This window comes from Cucumis sativus, chromosome 7 (assembly GCF_000004075.3).
Source record: "Cucumis sativus cultivar 9930 chromosome 7, Cucumber_9930_V3, whole genome shotgun sequence".
In the NCBI taxonomy this organism is placed as follows: Eukaryota; Viridiplantae; Streptophyta; class Magnoliopsida; order Cucurbitales; family Cucurbitaceae; genus Cucumis; species Cucumis sativus.
The window spans coordinates 14,415,752-14,434,047 of record NC_026661.2 but is presented as its reverse complement, the minus strand read 5'-3'; the positions used below and the strand labels follow the sequence as shown (position 1 = coordinate 14,434,047).

Genomic DNA, 18,296 nt, shown 5'->3' with positions numbered 1-18,296 from the left:
TTGTCTTTCTATGATGCGCGTGCAATGTATTTTAAACCACTTTTATTAAAAGAATTTAAATAAAAATGAATTTTTTTAAAAAAATATTTTTTTAAAGTCAATTCAAATAAGTTTTAAGTCTTCTAGTTAAGTTAAACGATGAAAAAATGAAAATGTTGTTAAACTAAAAATAAAAAATGGTATATATAATATATATTTATCATTTTCACTATATTACCATTGTATTAATATTTGATTTGTATTTTTCTTCTTTCATGAACACAACTAAACGCATACATTTTATTCTTAAGTAAAGCAGCAACTCCAAAGAGGAGAGTAAGGAATTTGTTAGTCACATATAGTACAAGAAAATATGGTGCATAAATTCTTAATGGATAAAAAGGTTACAACAATATCGAATGCCATCAATCAGTCGAACAAGAGACTTTTGTGCCAATTATATGAAAACCTCTAAAAGCCCTGAAACAATGAACTCATCAAATTTGACATTCCCGCAATACTAGTGAGCTTGTGTCATCTGTTCTTCTTAATGCCAACACAAGCATACCATTTTTCTAAATGTGTAACCGACAAAAACCGTTTGTCTACTGATAAAGAATGAACCAGTAGCCCACAACTTGATAACGCAACACGGTTGTGAATCTTATATTTTCATAGTCAGATCAGTTGCTAAGTTTATGGAAATACCAGTAGGCGATGATGATGCAGGTCTGTAACAATTCTTAACTCTCCATTTTCGCATGTTCATGGAGTCATTGGATTCTGATCTTTTGCCTTTGCCAATTTTGCTTGTATAAGTTTGTCTAAGATGGGAGGCTCCAAAGGAATGGAGTCAAGACAACGCTCTGATGCTGCGACTATCACCTGCACAAGAATACATTTGTAGGTCCAGTTGTTTCTTGTGGCCACATTTAAAATGTACTGAAGCTCAAAAGTGATTGAAAATAGTAACCAAGTGCAAACGGAGAAAGTTAACTGAGGAAATAAAATTTCAAGAGTAGAATGTCTAGAAATAAGAGTTACTTCGTCAAGCAAAAAGTCGATAGCTGCTTCATCGTCTGCGATTTCCTTTAGAGGAGTCCTCAGGAACTGCATATCTAATTGAATTTGTTGGAACCCACTTCGGTTAAAAGTCTGGAGTCGGACAAATTCTTGCAAAGTTTTAAGGGAAAGTTTCACTATAGTTGTTACAACCGATCCCTGCAATTACATGAACACTCAATAAGTTGTCTGACTTTGGATTCAGGTATTGCTAGAAAAGATTTAACATGGTACCTGAGTAAACTCTACTCTAGTAAAAATCTCTATCTTTTGCTTAAATAACTTTGCTAGATGGGTTTCTAACAGCTGGCTTCGAGCCCTTTGCGTATTTGACCTATTCAACTTCTCCTCTCGAAGAGGATTGCTTCGTGATGACGTCGTGCTTCCATTGCTGTCAGTCCGACGATGCTTACGAGTCCCTTCTGGCAAAATCTGCTTAACTTCACTTCCAACGGCCTCCAACTGATCCAAAAAAGGCCAGATTCAGGATCACAAATAATGTTCCCAAACAAACAAATTGATGAAGTCTGTAGGCTTCCAAAGCCATACCAATAACGTGAAATTTTAGCATTAACAAATGCCATGGATAAACAATAGCACTAACCTCTTGAAGGAATAAATCAACAAACATGTGAACCTCTCTAGGTTCCTTGTACTGTGGAGAAGATAATAAAGGAGAAGAGAGAAATGAATAATAATACAATTTTAAAAAAGAAAACATACTATAGTACCAAGTGTAAAATATATTCTTGTCCCACGGGTGTAATTACTAAAACTTACCTTAACCCAATTTGGCGTTCTGAACCTCTTAGTCAAAAGAACTGATATCCTCTGACTTCGCATGTTTATATACTGAGATGACAAAAATAAGTAATTGTGATCCATCAAGTAAATGCATTTAATACAATGTGGCAGTTACGACAGTTATACTGAATTGCAGCTAAGCATATTACAATAAGATTCTTTTAGAAAAAACTATATATGTTCCATAAATGGAATTTTTGTGGGAAGTTTTCATATGGATGGCTCGTTTTGGAAGGTGCAAATGAAATCGGACCGAATTTTTAGTATAATTTTTTACCTTCGTGAAATCATAGAAACGGAATATTGTGCATGCAGGTTGGGGTCTTGCTCTTGCCCTTAAAGTTTAGGTTTTTCCACTCACTCTCAATTTTCTTTTGCTCCCACCCTTAGCTCTTTTCATGCAAGAGTGGCTAGAACATCAAGGGTGAGGAGCGAAAGTGAAAGAGTAAGGATGGAAAACCAAGATGTACAGTAGCGAGAGTGATAATTAGAGTCAAGAGTCCAGCAAGCATGCACAACAAGGTCATTTCAACAATTTCCACTGATGCTAACTCAAGAAAAAGGTCAAAGTGCACATTTCATTCTAGGCTCAAAATTGGCTCAACTGCACAACTGACCTAAGTTTGTAGATTAAGCCAAAAATATCCTGTGCTCCTACTATCAGAGAACATTGATACTGACTTTATATAAACAAGTGCAAATATTGCTATTAAGATATTCTGTCTGTTCAAAGAAAAACAATTAGCAGCATGCTTAAAGAAGATGAAAATGCAAATATCAACCATCACGAGATTTTGCAGTGACAAAGATTCAAAGAGAAACATAAAAAGAAAATGAAATAAGAACCGAGTCATTATTCAATAGGAAGCTTCAAATTATTTTTTAATACTACTGTTACTATAATAATCATCATTATATAAATAACGCAATGCAAGCTTAAAATATTTCTAACACCATAATAGGAATGACAGAAATTTGAGCCATACAAGGTGTAAAAACTTTTCACCAGCAGCTCGAAACATTCGGCAAATTTCTGCAGGTACAAAGGCAGGACCATATTCATAACCCCTAATACCACCACCAGAAAAGGAAGCTGCTATTTCCTGAAATGAAGACGAAATAAACATTAAAATATCCATGTGAATCCACAGAATGCACAGGTACAAAAACACCTAAATGAGATGCATAAAGGCTTCATTCTTTAGTGATGCTTAAACACTTTATTGCCTTATTGAGAATAGGATTATGATTATATCCAAATTGCTATAAGTGAATTAAAAAAAAATCAATGATGCCTTGCCTCAGTGATTCTAGGTATGGCAGTTTGTTCAATAAAAACTGAAATTTGTGCAAGCACCAAGACAAGCCCAGCAATAACTTTTTCAGCTTGGGTTGCCTCAGTTAAAGCTTGACTTTGAGTATAAGAATTATTTTTTCCTGAAAGCAACATGAACCGGTCAACAAGTGCCCTGAAGAAATCCTGAAATCCTTCTTGAACCCAATCAACAATTGAATCCCTCTGGTTAATGATTAGCCCCGACTGATCTTCAAGAAGCTGGCGGAACTCCTGCAAAAAAATAATAATTAGTAATAAATAAACCAAACAAGTAGAGAAACTACGACCAGGGGAGAGAGAAATCAAGGTGGAAAAATAAACTTCACAATTTTGCTTAGCTTAAAACGTTTCAAATTATGGACAAGAGGAGTTCCCCCGAGGAAAAAATAAATAATTATACAAGTAATTGAATAATAGTTCAGAACTGTAGATGCAATTACTAGATCAATAAAAAGATACCAACCTAAATGCAATAAACTCTAAGGCCTTTACATTTAATAGGATATAGAATGGTTTTCACATAATGCAAACAAAATTCATACTAGTACTTCAAAAATGATGAGTAAGATCATAGATAATTTCTTCAAGAAAAGAGAATAAAAGTGTCCCAGCTTTCACACGATGCAAACAAAATTAATATTAGTGAAAGAAAAAAAAATGCTCTCTCCTCTCTCCTCTCCTCCCATCCCCTCTTGACTCTGACTTTCCATAACTGTCCCCCCACCATGGCAACTGCCGGGTTTGCCATTCCATCCACATTGACCAAAAGATTTTCACTCTTAAATGTGATAAATCAACAAACAACCAATCTATCATGATCACTGAGCAGGGAAAATCATCAATACAGACTCTCCATTTATCTTGCAAAGCATTGGCCTGGCTAACCACATCTTTCAACTCCCTGTTCCAAAATCCCTGCAACCACAATTTTTCCAAAAAATTGGTGGATGACAATGCTACTCTTCGGCTAGAAAAGCTACACAATAAAAATGGCTCTTTCACAGAATTAACCCATCTCTATCACACTGGCCAATGGACCAAGCTGTTCATAACATCTGACGACCAAAAACAGGGCTGGTTCTCCTTTTTCCCACACTTATTCACAAGACTGCCCCCACCACCCTACAAACCCGACCTTCCAGCTACAAAACTATCCTTCAATCCACAAATCCTTCCTCAAAAGGCCGTCCATCATCGTCCTGCCTACAGAGACACCAATCCACTTTTCCTGGCCCAACACATCTAGATTGGAACTCCATGGTGGTGGTTCAACACCATAATCTAGAACTTTCTTGGCCAACTATTTGCTCCGACCTGTAAACTACCTTGGCAATCCGTTGGACGATCAACCCCTTCCTTGATGACAAAGCCCTCCTCGTGTGTATGACCCCATGGTTGCAAAGAAGCTGCAAACACACACTGTGCTATACAATTTAGGTCAGCATCAAATCAAATTTATGAATGCCTCACACATATCATCCTTTCAGCCTTCCTTTGCTGCATCCTTTGGTGGCTGGATTGATACTATTAACCTTCCTCCACCAACGTGGAAAGATGAGATTTTTCCTTATACTGGAGACCAATGCAGTGGTTTCATTAGTGCCTCTGATCAGACGAACCGTGTAATAGTCCTAACGGCTGCTCGTATCAAGATAAAACCAAACACCCATGATTTCATTCAAAATAAATTAGTTTTGCCACCGGAATTATGTGGTATGGAGTGGACTGTTGATATTAAGGGCGTGTCCAATGGGAAAATAAGCAGAAAATCTAAGATAAATTTAGTTCAGCTGGTGGCCTCCACCTCCGCCAACCACTGTCCCGTCATCACCTCAGTTCAGCCGGTAACTCCGTATCCACCGACCACCGACCACAGTCCAGCCACCACAATACCAACCATCACCGGTTAAAAATTTGCAATTAATAACCTGGAGTTAATGGAGCGAAACAACAAAGGAAAGTCAGAGGTAAATGAAACCAATAATACATCCAGTTCCATTGATCCTACACCTCCTCCACCTTATACAAATGCAATCCCTGATTTAGTGTAGAAAATATTGCCACCAACTCCCTCAAATCCTCTAACCTCACACGAACTTTCCAAAGCTACCCCCAATTTTGTGGAAAATTTCTTCCAGCCTATCTACTCATACAACCTCCAATCATTGACCTTATCCATATTAATTTTGGCTCCTACAAATTCTCCCTCCCCTTCATTCACTCAACCCTCTCTCTGCCACTACCTTCCCTGATGGGCCCACAAATTTAAAAGAAAGTTCCAAGCATATCACTGATACAAACATCCCGGCCCACTTTAAATCTAATTTTGAAGCCTACTTCACCAGCCTCACTCCAGAATTTGAAACCCAATCTCTTGATGCGGCCATTTTTGGAGGTGGTCCATCTAAAGCCCAGCAACAACTTTCAATCCTTCCTCCCATTCCCGAGGATCTACACAGGCTGGTCCACCACCCACCCAACCCTCACCCATCATCTTCTTTGAATCCTCTCAACATACTCCCATCTCCGTTTCAATTTTTAAATTTGCAAGGATTGGCTGCATTATAAGCATCACATGGGCTTTTCATTATGGTCATCCCCTTACCCCCACTAAAAAATAAAAAATTCAACCTTTACTACCAGCAAGCGTGCTAAAGGGAACTTCAAAATCTTCACAGCTTAATTCACAACAACAAATCGGCAACTCTTGCCATATCGGAGGGTGATGATGGTGATCAATGAAGATTATCTCTTGGAACGTTCAAGGTATTGGCTCGTGGAAAATGAGAGCCTTGATTACGCGTTTAATTAAACACAACCCAGATTTTTTTCTTTTGCAGGAAACAAATCTAGATGACATTGACTCACTTATGATTAAATCCATATGGAGCTCCTATTTTATTGGTTGAGCAGCACTGGACGCTATTGACTCATCTGGAGGCATTATTGTCCTATGGAGTGCACCAGATTTCACTGTTCAGGAGATTATACAGGGTAGATACTGACTCCATTCACACTATTTTGGCTGACAGTTTTTCACTGTGGATTTTGACAGTATATGGACCTTCCGTTCATGGTTACCATGTTGATTAATGGCAAGAGATTTATGATTTGGCTGGTGTGGGCACTGACTCTTGGATCCTTGGTGGTGGTTTTATTGTAACCCGCACCATGACCATTCCATCTCTCCTGGTATGCGTTCTTTCAACCAATGGATCAATGACTACAAGTTGAAAGACATTCCTATGAATAATAGCCATTTCATATGGTCCGGTGAAAGTCAATCCCAATACTCCTTGCTATTTTGACAGGTTGCATTTGACAAATTAGACCACGTTACCTCTGATTACTATTCTCTGGCTCGTGTCGGGTAACATTGAATGGGGCCCTTATTCTTTTCATTTTAAAAATTCATGGCTCTAGGTCAATAATCTTCGGCATGTTGTGGAATCTTGGTGGTCTAATACCCGTGTGGCTGGCCATCCCGGACACATTTTAATGATGAAGCTCAAACAACTCAAGTCTTTTATCCGCTCTTGGGCCAATACACAGCAATCGATATCTTCTCAATTAACAAATCTTGTACCTAACCTCCCTAATCTGGACAACTTGATGGATCTTAGTCATCTTACAAATGAGAAACTTACCTCCCAGCATGAGATTAGAGAACAAATTGAGAATTTAACTGCTTAAGAACATATTCATTAGCAGCAACGTTGTAAACTTAAATGGTTAACTGTGGGTAATGAAAATCCCAGATTCGTCCATCCTAACGTGACTGCCTGTAAATGTAAAAGTTCGATTTCTGAAATTCTTTCTTGGGGTGCCTATAGCTTCTTGACCATTAATGACATTGAATCGAATCTAAGTTCTATGAGTTTTATTCAAAATTACTCACTAAGAAAAATGACCAGCATTTTATTCCGGTGAATGTTAACTGGAGCCCTATCAGTGCTGAACAATCTGCTGCCCTGGAACACAGTTTCACTGAAGAGGAAGTCTACATTGTTGTTTCCTCATTGGGTTCAAGTAAGTCTCCAGGTCCCTATAGTTTTGCTGCTGAATTTTATAAGTTTTTCTGTTCTACTTTGAAGCTTAACATCATGAACATGATTTCTGATTTCTACTCGAATGGTATCATTAATGCTACTTTGAATGAGACTTTTTTGTGTCTTATCCCCAAAAAAGTTGATGCCAGAAACAATTATCGGCCCATTAGTCTTATTTCATGTGCCTACAAAATCATTGCTCGTGTTTTATCAGATTGTCTCAAAAGGGTCCTTCCCGATACTATTGTGCCAAACCAGCTGGCTTTTGTTGAGAACTGACAGATTCTGGATGCTTCTATTATGGCCAATGAATTGATTGATGATTGAAGCATGGCTCTCAAACTTGACTCGAAAAAAGCTTTCCATACAGTAGACTGGAATTTCCTTGATGTCAAGTTTCGGTCACTTATGGAGGTCTTGGATTCATGGTTGCATCTCCAGTGCTAATTTCTCCATTATTATTAATGGCCAGCCTAGGGGTAAGATTATGCCTTCCCATGGTGTCAAACGGCAATCCTCTTAGTCCCGTTTTTATTTATTCTGGTGGCTGATTGTCTTAGTCGTCTCATGGAGCATAGTTTATCTAAGGGTCTCCTTGCAGCCCACCTGATTGTTAATTCAGATTTTATCCTGAGCCATTTACCATTTGGATCTTTTCCTTCGCGACTTGCTTTCCAACATTTTTACAAAGTGATTTATATCTTCGAAGCTGCTTTTGTTTTGTCTATTAACCTTTCCAAGAGTGAGCTCCTTGGAATTAATTTGGATGCCTCTATCATAGACTCGTTGGCTTCCTTCTTTTGGGTGCAAGCATTGTCATTGGCCTACCCTTGGATTGCCTTTAGGTGGAAATTCTATGTTGAATGCTTTCTGGATTCCCATTATTGAACGGATGCAACATAAACTCCATAATTGGAAATACGCTTATATGTCTAAAGGGAGTTGTCATACTCTGATTCAAGCTACTCTCTCTAACTTCCCCACTTATTATTTATCCTTTATTATGCTCCATCCAACATTATCAAAGTGATTGAAAAGTTGATTCGTGAATATTTTTGGGAAGGTGCTCAACATTCTGATGGTTTGCATAATGTCAATGGGAAACAATTCAACGTGATCATCTGATTGGCCGCCTTGGCATCGGCAATCTTTAGCCTTGTAACCATGCTCTCCTTCCAAAATGGACTTGGCGGTTTTTACATGAGCAGAATGCTTTATGGAGACATCTTATTGTGTCTAAATACTATGCCAATTCATGTGTTTGGCCGAGGGTTATTCAAAGACCTTTCAAATCTCCTTGGTGTTTTATTTGTCAATCCATTGATCTGGTGGTCAAGCGTGCTTGCTAACATCTTGGCAGTGGCACACCCATTTCTTTTGGAAGGAACGTTGGCTCAGTTGTGGTGCTCTCTCTTCGAACGTCCCTAGTTTATTTTTCCTGGCTTACTTCCCCGATATTAGAGTTGCTGAGTTGCTGATGCATGAATTGAGGAAGTGGAGGGCTGGGATATGCGCCTGCGTAGTAATCTTAATGACCTAGAAGTTCTTGAATGAGGCTTCATTGTCTCAGCTTTTATTTTCGGTTCGCTTTCGTAATACTGATGATTCTTGGATTTGGACTATTGATTCCACTTCTTCCTTCTCTGTTAAATCTCTCATGGATGACTTGGTGGGCTATGATAACAAGAAGAATATGGATATTTACTCTACTCTGATTAAAATTTTCTTGTGGGAACTCAGCCTTAGTGCCATTAAAACTGCTGATCGCCTTCAACGTAATATGCCCTACATAGCCCTCGCTCCCTCTTTGTGTCATATGTTTCATTCTCATTCAGAATCTGCTGCTCATCTGTTTCTTCATTGCAATTTTGCAGAATGTTTTTGGTATTTTATCCTTCAGGATTTTGGCTGGTCAGGTTTTCTCTCATAACATGTTTGATAACCTGTCTTCTCTGTTGGTTGGTCATTCTTTCCATGGACATAAGAAAACATTATGGATGGTCATCACTCGGCCTTTTATTTGGACTCTTTTGGGGGAACTCAATAAGCTCCTCTTTCATGACACTTTCTTCAGACTCCAATTTTGAGCTTTTTACGGATGTAATTATTTCTACTGCTTTGTTCTGCTGTAAATATAAGCACTCTTTTAAGCTTTTAAGTCTTTCTTATCTTGTCGTTCATTGGAAATTTTTCCTATAATCACCTTTGGGTGTGTGAGGCTCAGCCCATTATTTCATTCTATCAATGAAATGTTTATTTTTTCAAAAAAAAAAAAAAAACAGAACTAATATTAGTCTTCAAAAGTGATATATATGATCATTGGTAGTTTCTACAAGAGAACCCAAGTTCAAAGATCATCAGGGACTTTTCAACTAAAGAGAATCAGAATTCAAACAATTTTCATATATTACTAGTAAAACATCCATGCTGCCCTGAAGCACTGCCTTCTTGCTGGCCTCCAGCTCAAGCTGCAAGGAGTACTCTTGAACGCCCTCTTTTTTCCTAGTGTGAACCTGTGTGAGTGCATCTGTCAATTCAAATAGAATTTAACTCAACTTTTAGAGCTCAAAGAACAGAGTTCTGCTGCTTGAAAAAATTTTGAAGATTGTCGTTTGCCTGTGCATGATCTCAAGTAAATCAAACAACGAACAATCTTCAACCGTTTGCACAACAATGTCCATACTTGTACAAATTACAAACACAAGACCTTTAATTCTCTATGTTTTTTTCTTTTCATATTTTGCTTAGTGGTTGTGGGGGAGATGATAGTGGGAGTAGAAAACCTGAGATGTCTTGCAGAAGACGGGAGAATGTGAATGTGACATACTGTTTGACAGCAACCTGGGCAGCCTGCAATATTACAAATGAAGAGTCGAAAATTCAAGCTTAAACAGCCTTTTTTGTCCCTTGTTCATAAATCTATCCTTGTGAAAAAAGTAATGCAAACATAATTGATAGGGAAAGGCTAAAAAAATAAGAGAAGGGAGGGGAGCGGAGTCTGGATCAAATTTATTGCTAACGCAAGCATTATGGAAAATAAGACCTTCAAGGAATAATCAAGCAGACCGGCATCATTCAATACTTCTCCAAATAAAAGCACATCTGTCCATATAATTCCTGCAATTGAAAACAATTTCAGAATCTCCAGCAAGAAACTTTCAACAAAATTTCCATAGTCTCTTGCCCAAACATGTGTAATTCCAGCTGTTCATATACAACCAGTGTCTGAAGTCAGTAGGTCTTCTGCAAGTACAACATAAAGATGCAGCAGAAGAAAACTTTTCTTCTGAAGGCAGTCCGATCATATAATGCAAATTCTCTAGATGAGAGGATTGCCACGCAAAATGGCCAGATATTTTGAAAACCAAATGAAACTAGACTAGTGACCTAGGATATTTTAATGAAGATCAACAACAGTAAACATATGAAGCCAGCACCTAATGGAGAAAAAAGCTTATGAATTACAATCCAATAAATAAACATGAATGCAATTTGTCAAAACTTGGATAGCATTTCAGGAAAGCAAAATAAATCAATAAATATGTATAAATGGATAAGTTGGAAACTAACAATTTCAAGAGATATAGGCGCTAACTCATACACCTTACCAAAAACAAGGAGAAGATCTGCAGCACAAATCTGTTTCTTGATAAATTGCTCAGTGGAATCAAAATGCCTGTAGAAGAAAAAAGATGAAAATTCCGTCATGATCAAAATGATCCGTGAAGCCAAACGTCTGCTAGGTATCAACCAATAAAAATAGAACTTATATTTAAATATCTAAAACAAACAACAGGAACAATCAAGTACTTTGTAACCAAATCCTGAGCAAGTTTTATCAGTTGCCTATCTGAATCTGCAAATATTACACGATAAGCTCGGACTGCCTCTGTAAACTCCCGAACAGATGCCTAATGAAGAGAAAGTAAGAGAAATTCATTGTTAGTAATATGGTTGACAACCTCTGAAAGTGATTGCCCTCATTTCAAGAATTAGAAAGAACGATTCCAATGCATAAAACCCAAGTTGTTACTTGCCATATATTTAAATTTAAAATAGTGATAATAATAATTGACATATTTATTTATTATGATGAAGAAACATTCAATAATAAATTTCAGAAAATGAAAGCAAAACAAAGGACAAGGTATTCTCCATGACTACCAACGGACCGAGCAAATCTATTTATTGAATAAATAGAGGATAAATTTCATTATTTTGTTTACTGAAGCTTTATTCAACGGTTCTTCAATTCAGCCTCTCAAATGATGACTCCAAGAAAATTGAAAAATACAGCAGTTACCTGCCACAACCAGAAGTAAGCTTACCTCGTGTGAAGCACCATAAACTAACTCGGAAGAATTTCCATCTTTTGATGAGGCATTTACTAATGCAGTAGTCAAGTTTTCAGCATTAAGCTGAAGATCCAATGTCGATTGTTCCAACTTTTCTAGCAACTTTACCTTTAAGCTGTCCACCTATCAATACATTGGCAAACTTTCATCTTGTTGCATGTTTAGAAAAATGTTGATTGCACTTGAGCTATCAGAAGTAATAATTTTTCTACATCTTATACATGCTTCACTCGCCACAAGTGCTACAGAATGCCCATTGCCCAAAATAGGTGTTAAAGATCAAGATATCAGCTTTTGATATTCCAACATACATCCTTGCAAAAATTTCTATTCACTAATTATTGTATGTTGTGTACAATTTTGTTCTATTATCAGGGTAACAATTTTGCAATTAAGAGAAGTACAAACCGGGAAATCTAGCTGCTTAAGAAGGACTGCAGCCTCCGCTCTCGTCTGTATGGATTCAGAGTCTGAGAATAGCTTTTCCTGAAAACACATTAGAGCATAATGTAGACTATTATGATAGGTAAATAACACTTCCAAAACATTCAGCAAAATTATAACTATAATTTTATGGGAAACAATAGAAGGATGGAATTAATCATAAACTTGTAACAAAAGAATAACCACATGGCAGGGATGAGAAGGCCCTCTCCCAAAGAGGAAACTAGTGGACCAGAACCTTCCAATGACTAACGCTAGGCAATACTTAAAAAGGAGTTTCTTGTGTCTAAGGCACCATTAAAGGGATGAGCTGTACATAATTACAGAATCTATCAAGAATTGGCCTTATTATATTTCTTTTACTTTATTTTTACAAAGAGAGCCATAATCTGGATGAACACCAGACTTGGTGCAGTAGATCTTAGTGCTGCTGCTTGGTGTTCATTGAAAAAGGAGTTTGCTAATTATTCCATTCAAGATATTTACCTTAACTGGAATGTCTTTCTTAATCAAGCCTAACCATTGCTGGTTCATTTTCTCTGTTGCAGTTTTTTCTGACCAAAGTTTTGAAGCTTTGAAGGCTTGACCTCGTTTATTTTTATTTTGAGATCGTATTGTATTTTGGGGTTTTTTTTTAATTTTCTGTTCATTTTTTACAGTTTTTTCTGGTCCCTTATAATAGGCTGATTGTTATTAGGTTGCTCGTTGGTTTTTGTGGTGCTTTGATGTTTTCTTTCTTAGGATATGATGATTGGCGCTATGGACGTGTCAACCTAGTTGAGATGTCTGGGTTGCGCTATGGACGTGTCAACCTAGTTGAGATGTCAAGGTGCGCCTCCTCATCCTATAGGTTTCCCCTTTCTTTTTCTTCTCTATTTTTCTCTTTGTATAAATCTCTTGTACTTAGAGTTTTTATTAATAAAGAGGTTTTTGTCTCCGTTTCAAAAAAAAAAAAGCCAGGTCAAACCAAAATAATAGGAAGGAGTCCAAAAATAATTACAAAAGGGGCTTCAATCCAAAAAATCAAACCAAGGTTATAGTTACTACCAAAATAATATATTTCTTGTATTTTTCACAAAAAGAGACGGGTTTTCTTAAATAGAAGAACCCATTGCAAAGAAGAAATAAATTTGGCAAACATAATACAACCAATACAATAAATATAATACAAAATGAAATAATCAACACTTCCCCTCAAGCGGGTTTGAAGATATCAGCCATTGCCAGCTTGTCAATCAATTTGTTGAATTGCCACTTTGGAAGGCGTTTAGTTAACGCACCTGCAATTTGTTCGGTTGTTGGAAGAAGGTATGCATATTATTCCCGAATCGATATTTTCGTTTATAAAATGTTTATCGACGTCCATATGTTTTGTTTATCATGAAGGACTGATACCATGGCTTAAACTCTAAATTCTGCTTTTGCACTACTTCTTGCAACCACATTCTAGTTTTTACTTCTTCAAGTTACAAGATTTCCTCCAACAAAGAAGCAGTATCAAGAAGTGGATCTTCTATTACTCATGCTACCTTCCCAATCAGCATGAGTATAAACTTCAACATTGTGATGGTCGTGTCTTTGAAACAATATGTGTTTTTCTGGAGTACCTTTCAAATATCTTAGGATTCTATAAACTGCATCAAAGTGAACTGGCCCAGAAGCATGCATAAATTGACTTACCATACTAACTGAAAAGCAATGTCAGGATTCTATAAACTGCATCAAAGTGAACTGGCCCAGAAGCATTCATAAATTGACTTACCATACTAACTGAAAAGCAATGTCAGGACGTGTGTGAGAAAGATACAAGTCTCCTCACAAGTCTCTGGTACTTTTCTCTTCCCTATATCTCATTCTTAGTTGCAGCCTCCACTGTCAGATTCTACTCAATGGGAGTTTCTACTACTTTGCAACCAAGTAAACCTGACTCTCTTAGCAGATCAAGAATATACTTCCTTTTGTTGGCAAGAATGTGTTAGGATACTTCCTAACAAGAATCAATATATTTCATAAATTGAGAATTAATGGAGAATTACAATATTATCCAAGTTTATGATACTTGGGACCCCTCTCTTGAGAATACTACTCAAGACAGGTACTCAACACCCCCCCCCCCCCCCCCACCAACCTCTTATTTCTAACCACTAATCTTAGTGACTGCCTAAATATCTAATTACCTGTATACCCCTAACCCTATACTAATCTTGGTATCTAACATTACCTCGCCCTTCAAAACACATTGTCCTCAAGGTGTGGTTACAACCATGATCATAAAGTTGGGCCTTTTTTTATTTATTTACTAACAATCCCCCGCAGTATGCTCTCCAATGTTGTAAAAGAAATTTCCCTAACTCTTGGCTCCAATAAGTTGTATTGACTTCAGCCCATGGCCCAGAATCATCTTCCTTCAGCCCACAAAACAGCCCAATGTTCTTGAATTTTCCTTTTCCCAAACACATTGTCATAGTTAACCCTTTGCATATCACCAACACCAAGTGTTTAATTTTCAACCTCTTCTTCTCTAGTGGACTAGGCCCATAATCAAATTGTTCTGCCAAACTCCAGTTATCTTGGGCCACACCTTTGCCCTCCTTAAAAACAGCCATGAGCTTCCAACGGTTCAAACCCATAATAAAGCCCAAAATCATATTGCCATCGGTTTCATTCACGAGACCCACCTCCAAGCACGTTTTTCTTCCCTCCCAATTTTGGAACTCACCACCCACTTCACCTATAGAATGATGGGCCTCCAATGTTTTGTTTAGTATAAGTGAAGCCCATTTGAACTAGTAAAACAAAAGATTTGTCGAACATCTAGAAAAAAGCATCTCAAACAAAGCTCGCCAACTCACAATGCCAAAGAATATGATTCAAATCTTCCTCGGCCTTCTAACAAAGAACAAAGCAGAAAGGCCCAACCAACAACAACATATTCCCTGAAAGCCTATTCAACATACTAATATGGTTGTAAAGAACCTCCCAAGTAAAAAATCTCACCTTTCTAGGGATGATTGACTCACCCGAAGGGGAAGGGTTAACCAAACTAAAAGAAGGACTTATACGAGAACCTGTCCAAAGGATTAGGGCTCCAAACTCTCACATCTCTCCTCCCAAGACGAAAGGAATGGCTTTTAAGAAGAGAAAGAAATGCCATCACATCCATCATTTCCCTATTGGAAAAAGCACGACGAAACCCAAAGGAAAGCGTACAAGAGCCCCCAGACCACACAAGAAAATCTGGCACCAAATGATTTTTCCAAAGAATACACATGATACAATCAGAAAAATAATCCATTGTAGGGTCTCTCTCCCATCTGATGATCTACCCAAAAACATCTCTCTTCCATCCCCCACCATCCACCATCCACTTCCCACTGAACACAAGGAACAAAATCAAGAAGCTCTTCAATATGTCTTTCCAAAGACTTCACTAAGTTCCTTTAACCCCTCTAGTCATCCAATCAAAAGGATGGATGTCATGTTTACTCACAATAATCCTAAACCCAAGGGAATTAGGCTCAACGAAGAAGTGCCACTACCATTTGGCTAAGAGGACTTTGTTATGGACTTACACTACCATTTGGCTAAGAGGGCTTTCCTTTTTTTTTTAAGTGTCTCTTTCACTGGGAGAAAGTTATGGAAAAAAATAAATATTGAATTTGGAAGATAAGACCACGACTTGCTTTCTTTGTAATACTAAACCTCCTGATTAGATTAATCATAAGGGTTCTAATATGTAGGTCATTCCAGATTTTTTCCTTTTTTGGATGACAAACAATTTCATAATAAAATTTTCAAAAAGTGCAATGAGAAGACAAAGTCAGTCGACAAAAAGGTTGTGTACAAACAATACAAGGAGATTGAACAAAAAACAAAAGCAGCACCACAATCAGACCAAAGCACATCAACCAGAAAATGTCAAAGAACACATCAAGAGGATCAAGATCAAACACCATAAAACCCAGTAGAGCCGCAGCCACACCATAAAACAGGGAAGAAAGATCCATAAAAAATAGAACTGCCACTCTAAAAACTACATCAAAATAAGCAAAGGCTTGATGAACAGAAGTCATGCTGATAAAGACCCCCCTCTAAAGCATGGAACCAATGCAATCAAATGGGGAGCTCGGTTAAAAGGACCATCAGGTGTGGGTAGGATCCATTGAGCCTCCATGTGATCATTGTCAAAGGATATAAACGAGAATGATAAGAGAACCAAACAGCAGGGGACAAGAGACCCAAAAGAAGAACAAAAACCTAAGGAGGAAAGCCCAAGACAACCAAAAAGAAAATAAAAAAGACAGTTAATGGCTCTCCAACAGAGCCTTACATTTTTTTAAAAAAGGAGACAAACTTCTTTATTAATGATAATCAGAAGGTGCACCCAGACATCTCAACTAAGTTGACACCCCCTTAGCACCAAAACATCATATCCCATAACTAAGCATGAACTAAGCAAAGAAAATAAAATTAGAAAGTACAAAATTTGAAAGTCCAGCAATTAACATAGGCCAAGACTAGGAAAGAAGACTAAAAAGATGATGTACAGACAGAAACAAAAATACAGCTGCTGAGAGATACAAAAATGAGGCTGGGAACAATGCTGGACGAAAATTAAGAGGCTGGATGGGATAGGAAAACTGCCCAGTTGAGATAATATCTTGAATAGAGTAAGCCTCAAACTCCTTGTTTAAGGAAACCCAAGCTGCTGCACTTCTTTCTGCAGAAAGGACTTCTGAACACAGCTTTTCTTTGTCATGGAATATCCTCTGATTTCTTTTAAACCACAATTTGGAAAGGATAGCTTTTAGCAAATTTAACAATAATAGTCTTGGCTTCTTGGAGAACAAAGGACCCTCTAGAAGTTGGAGAATCAAGGAGCGAAGAGAGCCATCAAAAACCCAAACAATGTTGAAGATGGAGAAAATTCTGTTCCAGCAAAAAGAGGCGAAAGGGAAAAATAAGAACAGATTGAAGTTTCATTAGCTTTCAAACAGAGGGGGCAAACTGAGGGAAGAAAGCACTTGTTGGGGGCCTTCTTTTGAAGTATATCAGCATTGTTGAGGTTCCTAGAAACTATCACCCAAATCAGAATATTAACTCTCCAGGGGCTAGAGGACTTCCATAATGCTTTAAATAAACAATTACCAATTGGGCAAACTGAATGCAAATGGGACGAGAGAGATTTAACTGTAAAACAGCCATGAGGGTCAATAGACCAAACCTTGTGATCTTCTAAATCAAGAACTTGTTCCTCTGAGAGAAGGGAGAGTAATGATTCAAATTCGACAATTTCAACATCTTTTAAACTTCTTCTAAATGGTAGGGACCAAGAGAGGGTAGCAAAATCCCAATGATCGACAACCGAGCCTTGGGGAAGTAAGGCTATTTTATAAAGTAGGGAAAAAAGGCCTTTGAGAGGAGAGGTTCCAACCCAGATGTCTAAACAAAAACTTGTTCTACTACCATTACCAAGTTTCGTTAATGCTAGAGATTCCACCGACCTCCACACTTTTGAGATACTAATCCATGGGCTCCTTAAACTATTTCCAGACTTTCCCATTGTGAACCAATCAAAAGGCTCTTTACCGTGGATGCTACAAATAATTTTCTTCCAAAGAGCATTACATTTCTTCCTAAATCATGTTAGTTCTTAGGAATTTAATGTTTATTTGAGTGTTTTGACAAGAAAATGAGCAAAAGAGACCATCGGGACGGTTCGGGTGCAATTCGAAGAAAACATAGCACTTAATAGCAACGGAGGGTGAAAATGGGAAGTAAGCTGCAAAAGAATTGTGTAGCCTTGCGCTCAACTGTGCTTCGCCTATTTCTAAATATAATGCCCTCCTTTTTTAGGGCAAAATATGGAGAGAATGTAGAGAGAAAAATGGAAGTTTGCAACCACCAGCCTCCGTTACCTTCTTTCCCATCATTTTAATTTTTAGCTTAGGATTTTTATTTTCTTTGGGTTTGTAACTACATCTTGGAGCTTCCTCATGTATTTGTCCATCAATTATTGAGGTATATTTGTGATCTAGCTTGAAAGCAAACCTATGTATTTTTGTGAGATTTTATATATTGAGGCTTTGATATTGAACCATGTATTCCTTGAACTTATGTCTATTTAGATATACTTTCTTGAGTCAATTGGCCCCGTCCTTGAATTTGTATCTTCGCTATTTGATGTTAGGCTCGCACATTCCTTGTATTTTTTTTTTTTTTTTTTTTTTTTGAAAAGGAAACGGGTCTATTTATTAATAGATAAAA

General features: G+C 37.5%; 1 protein-coding gene across 2 annotated transcripts in view; it reads right to left on the bottom strand.

Annotated features, from left to right (window-relative positions):
• Nucleotides 1–290: 290 nt before the first annotated feature.
• LOC101204844 (vacuolar protein sorting-associated protein 51 homolog) overlaps nucleotides 291–18,296 on the bottom strand; it is a 31,258-nt gene continuing 13,252 nt past the window's right edge. For both annotated transcript variants that reach the window (XM_004139591.3, XM_011660838.2), the window contains exons 8-21: nucleotides 11,994–12,071; nucleotides 11,559–11,708; nucleotides 11,041–11,141; nucleotides 10,839–10,906; nucleotides 10,274–10,347; nucleotides 10,014–10,080; nucleotides 9,642–9,757; nucleotides 3,146–3,412; nucleotides 2,832–2,948; nucleotides 1,822–1,893; nucleotides 1,646–1,696; nucleotides 1,276–1,503; nucleotides 1,024–1,200; nucleotides 291–864 (exon numbers count right to left, since the gene is read on the bottom strand). In XM_004139591.3, the coding sequence (XP_004139639.1) occupies nucleotides 745–864; nucleotides 1,024–1,200; nucleotides 1,276–1,503; nucleotides 1,646–1,696; nucleotides 1,822–1,893; nucleotides 2,832–2,948; nucleotides 3,146–3,412; nucleotides 9,642–9,757; nucleotides 10,014–10,080; nucleotides 10,274–10,347; nucleotides 10,839–10,906; nucleotides 11,041–11,141; nucleotides 11,559–11,708; nucleotides 11,994–12,071 (1,686 nt within the window). In that variant the 3' untranslated portion in view covers nucleotides 291–744. The remainder of the gene's footprint in view (nucleotides 865–1,023; nucleotides 1,201–1,275; nucleotides 1,504–1,645; nucleotides 1,697–1,821; nucleotides 1,894–2,831; nucleotides 2,949–3,145; nucleotides 3,413–9,641; nucleotides 9,758–10,013; nucleotides 10,081–10,273; nucleotides 10,348–10,838; nucleotides 10,907–11,040; nucleotides 11,142–11,558; nucleotides 11,709–11,993; nucleotides 12,072–18,296) is intronic.